At 40.3% G+C, this 8,537-nt stretch overlaps 1 protein-coding gene across 1 annotated transcript; it reads right to left on the bottom strand.

Annotated features, from left to right (window-relative positions):
• On the bottom strand, positions 3,809-4,315 carry LOC107640635. The gene has a single exon (XM_016344145.1). The coding sequence runs from the start codon at positions 4,313-4,315 to the stop codon at positions 3,809-3,811; it is 507 nt and encodes a 168-aa protein (XP_016199631.1).

The raw sequence follows: 8,537 nt of genomic DNA, 5'->3' as shown, positions 1-8,537 counted from the left end.
AATGCAAATTAAATGCACATGGGACAAAAGTTAAAGTATGAGCATGTAACATCAAAAGTGGGAAAAAGTGGGAAAATAGGTAAAGAAGTTTTGCTTTACAAAGTATGTATGTTAGGTGAGGTCTTAGACTAATCAAGGATTCGCTTAATTAGCTCACTTAGCCTTATACATATACCCTTACCTTTACCTTGGCCCAATTACAACCTTAATTAAAGACCTCATGACTTTGGTGTGTCTATACTCTATAATTGTTGATTGGTTAGATGAAGAACAAAGTTATAGAAAGGAAGGATAAAAAGAAGAATAGAGTGATTAACCCAATAAACACTGAGTGATTAGAGAGTAAACACAAAATCCAGTGAGGGTTCAATAGCTCATTAACATATATCTCTACTTGAATTATTAATTGTCTTGCAAGTTTATAAAATGTTTTTCTCTCCCATCTCAACTGTAAAAGTGCTTTATCATTATCTAAGGTTTGGCTATGTATATATATATATGACTCCTTGAGAATGTGAATTAATTCAACTACATGTAAGCTTTATATACAAGTGAATAACAATTAAGAATTGCATGATGCATGTAGGTAGTTGCATTTAGAGTAGATTGTATTGCATGAGATTCCACCACTTTAACCTTAACTTACTCTTTATCTTGGACTCAGCATGAGGACATGCTATTGTTTAAGTGTGGGGAGGTTGATAAACCCATATTTTATGATATATCTTGTGCTTAATCGGAGTGATTTATTCAATCCTTCACCCACTTATTCATATTAATTGAATGGTTTTACTTTCCCTTCCTTATTATGTGATGTATGTGAAAAACATGTTTCATATGCTTAAAAATAATTATTTTGATTACCCTTTATTTCCATTCGATGCCGTAATTCATGTGTTGAGTGGTTTCAGATCTTCTAAGGCAGGAATGACTTAAAGGATGGAAAGGAAACATACAAAAATGGAAGGAAAGCACAAAACGGAGTTTTTGAAAAAACTGGCATCCACGCGATCGCATGGGCGACGCGGCCGCATGTCAGCGCGAATCAACAGCGACGCGACCGCATGACTAACGCGATCGCGCGCCACAAGCAGAACACATATGAGACGGCCGCATGACTGAAGCGACCGCGTGACAAGGAAAACTCCGAATGACGCGACCGCGTGATCCACGCGGACGCGTGACAGAGGCCACGCACCAGAAATTGCAGAAAACACTCCCAACGATTTTTAAAGCCCTTTTTGGCCCAAATCCAAGTCCAGAAGGCATAGACCAGAGGTTATGAAGTGGGGGAACGCATCCATTCAGAGGAGAGTCTCCAAATAGTTAGTTTTCCATGATTTAGATTTAGTTTTGAGAGGGAGATTTTCTCCTCTCTCTCTTTAGGTATAAGATTTAGATTTAGGATTTTATTCGCTTCCCGGATTATCTCTTTACCAGGTTCAATATTCCTTTTTATTTTGTTCTCAATTTAATTATGAATTCTTCTATGTTACAGATTACTCTTTGAATTAATGTTATTTGAGGTATTTCAGTTTAATATTGCTTTCTTTTATTTATGTTACTTTTATCCCCAATGTGAAGACATTTTTATTCCAGTAAATTTACTTTTCTCCTTTTGGTCTTGGTTAAGAAATCAGTAACTCAGGAGTTATCAAACTCAACATGATTGATAATCGTTATCTTTACTAATTGAATTGAACTTCAATAATCCCAATCTTTCCTTAGGGATTAACTAGGATTTGAGGATCTAACTAATTAGTCACTTGACTTTTCTTTGCTCTAGCAAAGGTTAACTAAGTGGAATTAATATTCAATTTTCATCATCATTGATAAGGATAACTAGGATAGGACTTCTAATTTCTCATACCTTGCCAAAAGTGTGTTTTACAGTTATTTATTTAATTTACAGTCTTTTACTTACTTTAATTGCAATTTAAATCACTTGTTCCTCATCTTCAAAACCCCAATTTACAATCTTCATAACCAATAATAAGAACATGCTTCCCTACAGTTCCTTAAGAAGATAACCCAAGGTTTAAATACTCAGTTATCAATTTTAAAGGGGTTTGTTACTTGTGACAACCAAAATGTTTGTATGAAAGGACTTTTATTGGTTTAGAAACTATACTTGCAACGAGGATTTATCGGCGAATTTCTAGACCACGCAAAAGTTTGCTCATCACTCAGCCCAAGCACACACTAAGTGGGCCCCAGAAGTGGATTTCTGCACTTAGTTACTCATTTTCTGTAACCCTAGATTACCAGTTTAGTATAAAACTACTTTTAGAGATTTATTATGAAGTCTTTTTGACCATCTTAGGATTAGAGGCTACCATAGACTATTGTACACGTTGGGAGGTTGGCCTCACGGCCATGCCTAGACCTTCTTTCACTTATGTATTTTCTACGGTGGAGTTTCTACACCCCATAGATTAAGGTGTGGAGCTCTGCTGTTCTTCATGAATTAATGCAAGTACTATTGTTTTTCTTTCAATTCACGCCTACTTCTTCTCCAAGACATACTCTTGTACTTAATTCTGTTAAGTCAGAATGAAGGGGTGACCCGTGACAATCACCCATTATCTTCGTTACTCGCTTAGCCAAGATCCGCGTGCCTGACAACCACAAGCGGTCTACATGATGTTCAACGTAGTCATTGGACGACAGCCAGAGTATATTCTCTTGGATATTTAATACACGAACCGAGTCCGTGAGATTAGTATCTTTGTGGTATAGGCTAGAACCATTGGCAGCATTCCTGGGATCAGGAAAGTCTAAACCCTGTCTGTGGTATTTCGAGTAGGATCTGGGAAGGGATGACTGTGACGAGCTTCAAACCTGCGAATGTTGGGCGCAGTGACAGTGTGCAAAAGGATCAATGGATCCTATTCCAACGCTAGCAGGAACCGACAGATGATTAGCCATGCGGTAGCTGTGCCTGGTATTTTCATCCGATTCGAGAAATTCGACAGTTGATTAGCCGTGCAAAAAACGTAGAGGACCATTTTCACTGAGAGGATCCTACAGCTTGCTATGGAAGGGAGGACGCATGGTTGGAAGAAGGCAATAGGAAAGCAGAGATTCAGAAGTAACAAAGCATCTCCAAACGCTTATTTGAAATTCCCACCAATGAATTACATAAGTAACTTTGTCTTATTTTATGTTTTATTTATCTTTTAATTATCAAAACTTCATAACCATTTGAATCCGCTTGACTGAGATTTACAAGGATTACCATAGCTTGCTTCAAGCTGACAATCTCTGTGGGATCGACCCTTACTCACGTAAGGTTTATTACTTGGACGACCCAGTGCACTTGCTGGTTAGTTGTGCGGAGTTGTGAAAAGTGTGAATCACGATTTTGTCCACCAGGTAACTCTGACACTTTCAAGTCTAGTTCCTCAACTTTAGCAAACGAAATGAACGAATGCGAAGCTCTAGTATCATATAATGCAACTAAGGACTTATCACCAATTAGACATATACCTCTCATCAACGGATCCGCCTTGGAAGCATCCTTGGCATTCACAGCAAAGACTCAACCTTGATTCTGACTCTGGCCTGCATTCTGGTTCCTCCCACGAGTGTAATCCCTCACAATGTGGCCAGGCAGCCCACAATTGAAACAACCACCTAAACCAATTTTGCATGAGTCATAAGGATGGAAATGCCCACAACGTACACAAGTCAAATCCGGAGAACTCTTACTCTAATTTCCTCTCCCTTTGCCACGCTGAATCTGGTCATGTGTGTTCTTTCTAAAGCCTCCTTGGCCTTGAGGCGCATATCCTCATCTCTTGAAGCTTTATCCTCTCAAATGAAAATACTTGCCACGCCCCCGACTAGAGCTCCCTCCATGAGTGTCCTTAGATGCCGCCACAATCTTGGCATACTCCTCCACTACTCTAGCCTTATTCACCATGTCAGAGAAGACACGAATTTCCAAAGGAGCCACAGCAATCATAATGTTGTCCTTCAAACCCCTCTGGTACTTAACGCATCTCCAGCTCTCGTAAGTCTCCGAGTCACCCTGACACACCCGAGAAAACCTACAAAACTCTTCGAACTTGTTGGTGTACTCAGCCACAGACATGGAACCTTGCTTCAGTTGCATTAGCTCCATCTCCTTTGCTTCCCTTGCAGACTCAGGGAAATACTTCTTATAGAAAGCCGTTTGGAACACCTCCCATGGAAGCTGTAGCAAACGACACTCAGCTTGCCACCCGGGCTGGGCCTCTCCCGCTAGCTGATAAGCGGCAAACTTTACATATTGATTGAGAGGAACATGTTGCGCCTGTAAAGCACGCTCCATAGCCTGGAACCAGTGGTCTGCTTCAATAGGATTTGTGGACCCTCAAAAAGTTGGTGGATGAACCTTGAGGAACGTTGCCAAGGTGATCAGAACTCCTCCATGTTATCACCGTTACCTTCAGCATTATGATTGGCGTTCCCTTTGCCATTCCCATTGCCATTTCCGTTCCCGGCCGGTTGGCCCAATCTCTACACAGCTTGCAGAGTCGCAGCAGCATTCGCTTCCATGGTGTTTGCTAAGTTAGCCATGGCCGCTGTGAATTCGGCATGATTATCAATTGGTTGATCATTCCTACTTTCTTGCATACGTGTTCGACCTCGCCCACGAGTAGCCATGTAGGGTTCTTGTCTAAACCAAATAGTCAATATCAAGGTGATCAGTCTCAATATCAAAAGTCTAGTGCTTCAATTATCCCAAGCAGGCACTCACAAACAAGCATGCTATGCAATATCAAACAGATAACCTAATAGCATCAAAGAAAAGACACACAGAGTATGCAATGAAGCACAATCGGTCTATCCCTCAGGCTCACGAGGACGAACAGCTCTGATACCACTAAATGTAACACCCTAATTAGCCTAAGCCTTACCTCGCGTCGTAAAGCAAAGGTTAATCAGAGATTACGACAGTTCTAAGCTCATACATAGTATATATATAGAAGGAATATAATAATCTAGAAGCCCGATGAAGAATATAGCTCAAAAACAGGAATTCAAAACGCAAAAGCGTACTACCGTAAGGCATAAGAAACATAAGTGATATAAACAAGGTAATAGTACAATAGTGTGATATCATAAGAAACTAGTCGCGACTCGCGGAGTTTAAGCCAGCTAGCCATATACAGACCATACAGAAACCTGACAGTTTAAAAATAGCTTATACAAGTTTTTCTCTCATAATACAAGCCTCTAGGCTAAACAAAATACAAAAGAGAGATGTATAAACAAGATAAACCAAAAAGACTCCAAAAGAATCCAAGATCCTCCGCTTCTGTTACCATCCAAAATAACTCACCGAGGTGGGTTGCGACCTGCATCTGAAAAACACAACAAAGATATGGTATGAGAACCGGAGGTTCTCAGTATGGTAACAGTGCCCAGTGATGTAGGATACAAGACCCCGGGATGCCAAAGGCAATCCTAAGCTCCATATCCATCACAAGATTCAAGCTTAAAGCATTCTAAAACAAATAAGTATAATATAAACCTTATCATAAATAAACCGGGTGATCTATCTTAAGGGAGTTCTAATTCTAAACAAACACCGCTGTCCCACAGCCTTCACCAACCGACTCTCCATGCGATCCCATCGCCACCGCCTTCCGAACCTCCTCAATCCCAGTAGAAAACACAGGTAGTATACAATGCAAGTAAAACACAAGTAGTAGCATATAAGGCAACTAAGTCAGATAGCAAGTAAGCATGTTATTCAATTAGGCAAGCCATCACAAGTAAACAAAGCATACAAACAGATAGAAAATGCATATGATGAATGCCTGCCCTACTGGCTGTGATATCACATTGTCTGTTCAACTGCCAACCCGACACATCTCCATAGAGACGTCGCCCTTCGGATTTCTCATATGGGAACCCCCGAGATATAGTGCCCGGACCACTGTCCAGGTACCGGTGCCTGCACGCCTATAGGTCCGAAGGGATGCGAGTGGGATACTCTTGCCACAGACCTCACATCTCAACGTAAGCGGGACGAACCACCGCCCTTACGTCGCCGCCACTACCTCGACAGGCGGGATACAACCGCCATCCCTGCCGGACGCATAGCGTCTCATAATCTCAGTAAAAACAATATCTTAGTGGTTTTCAGAAAACATTTTCAATATACAGAGATCCATTGTCCCAATCCGAGTCTTCAACTCATCTCAACCACTGTCCATTCATAACTCAGTTTCCAATGTCAAAAGTTTATCATTCCTTATCTCATATATCAATCATCCTCCACCCAATCGTCAAATCATTCTCAGCACGCCAGAAACCTAGGCCTCCGTTTACTAATTTATCATAAAATAGTGTTCTAGAAACCTTAAGTTACATCCCATGTTCTAGTACTCAAAATGAAGCCCATAAGTCTTAAAATGGTGTTTTAGGAGCTTACAACCTTGTTGGGAAGGTAGAATAGTTGAAAATAAGCAAAATTTGGGAAACAGGATGTGTGCGACCGCACAGGGGTGTGTGCGTGCGCACGCCCAGGAAATTTTAAAGTGTGTGTGTATACACAAGGGTGTGCGTACGCACAGGGAACAAAATTTTCAGAATCTGTTCACTCGCACAACCTATGCCAGCGCCCCCAACAGACTGACCTTCCTGACGTGTGCATCCGCACAGACCTGTGCGTCCGCACAGGTTAAAGTTTTTCCTTGGATATGTGCGCGCACAAGCTGTGCTAGCGCTGCGAACAGAGCGCACTTCCCTGCTTGTGCGTGCGCACAGGTGCGTGCATTCGCACAGGTCAAAATATTTGTAGAGTGTGCGTCCGCACGAGGGTGTGCGCCCGCACATATCAGAAATCATGAAATTCTGCAACTTTGCAGAATTTCAGATTTTTAACACCAACTTTGAAGGATCATAACATCCTCTACAAAATTCCAATTTTCACAAATTTTATATCGATTTAAAGAGTTTTCAAACATCTTTAATTCTAAATAAATTTCAATCAATTTCAAAAATCGAGGCAAAAGTTATGATCGAGCAAAGGTTACCAAAAACTCAATTTGACCAAACTTCACAATTTACACAATTTCTTACCATACACTTTCCAAACCATACCATACCTTTCCAAACCCCCTTCTCTCATCAGAATTTACCTTTTGTATCAAATCACACCAATCACAGCACAATTTCTTTCACCTTTCGTTATTCTCAACTTCATTTATCACATATATATAACATATCCACCAATCATCATCATCTCATTACCAATTCTCATCACTAACTCAACCAAGATTCATTTTCATAATCCACAATACTCATGCACCTAATCCATCATATTTCAACTTCATCATGTAATCACAACAATACATCAACACATTATATCTCATCAACACAAATAATCATAAAAAACATACAATTTCCAAACCTATCCTATAGGTCACTAGCCTAAGTGTCCATGAATATTATATACTACATAGAGAAAACCGAAACCATACCTTAACCGATTCCCTTTATGCACCAAAACTCAAATTGATCACCAAATAGCTTTCAACTAAATTCCAAGCTTTTACTTCTACTCCACTAGGCACAATTAAGTTCCAAGAGCTCCCAAAGCCACAATAATCAAACTATATACATATAAATCACCTCAAATCAACCTAGGGTTCCAATTAAACATAAATTCACAAGGGTTTAGTGGCTCTTACCTTCTCCAACAGATTTACTACCAAGAATTTCAGGCTAAGCAAGGATTAGAGCAAACCTAAACACCTAGAATCACAAAAACTCATCTAATCAAAAACCCTATAAACCCAAAATTTTAAGGAGAGAAACTGAGAAGGATTCAAGCTTTCCTTACTAGTTTCTTATATGGGTTTTATAGAGCTCTTCATAAGGAACGCGTAGCCGCTGATGGCACGCAAATCAGAGTACCGTAGCTCGAGATATCACGAAGAGAAGAGATGGATGAATAGTGCTCTTGGGGTTTCTTCTTCCTCTCTTCAATTCAGCATAAGTGTGGGTGTGTTTAGTGTTGTGGCTGATTTGGTTCATTTAATGAGCCTTTTATATGTTGGGCTTGGGCTCAACTTGGGCCCGGTCCAACCAGTTAGCTTTTTAGCCCGTTTGGCCCAACTTTGGGACAAACCTTTAAAATTAACGCCTGGTTTTTCATTTCTAACATTTTTCTAAGGTTTTCACCGGTTTTCACTTATTCTCATGCGGTACCGGGCAGACCTGAACCGGTTCAACCGGTTCAACTGCCGGCTCACAGTTTCTTACAGAAAGCACATTTTCTGACTCAGAAAGACCTACTGAGTTCGAAAATCACCTTTAAATCCTTAAATTCTCTCTCTAACTTTTCAGAATCTAATTTGGGCAATATAATCACTTAATTAACTGGTTGATTAATTGCAGTTCTTACACATCACTTGCATCTTAGGCCATTTATTTGAGGAACTCATGCTCAGTTTTTCATTGTGTGGATGCTACTTTAACCGGCCATTGTGTGTATTCCACACCGCTATACAACTTCCTCAATTAGATGCTTATTTACT

Source organism: Arachis ipaensis, chromosome B05, assembly GCF_000816755.2.
Source record: "Arachis ipaensis cultivar K30076 chromosome B05, Araip1.1, whole genome shotgun sequence".
Taxonomy (NCBI): domain Eukaryota; kingdom Viridiplantae; phylum Streptophyta; class Magnoliopsida; order Fabales; family Fabaceae; genus Arachis; species Arachis ipaensis.
The sequence above is the reverse complement of the archived record's forward strand: the minus strand, read 5'-3'. Positions and strand labels throughout refer to the sequence as shown.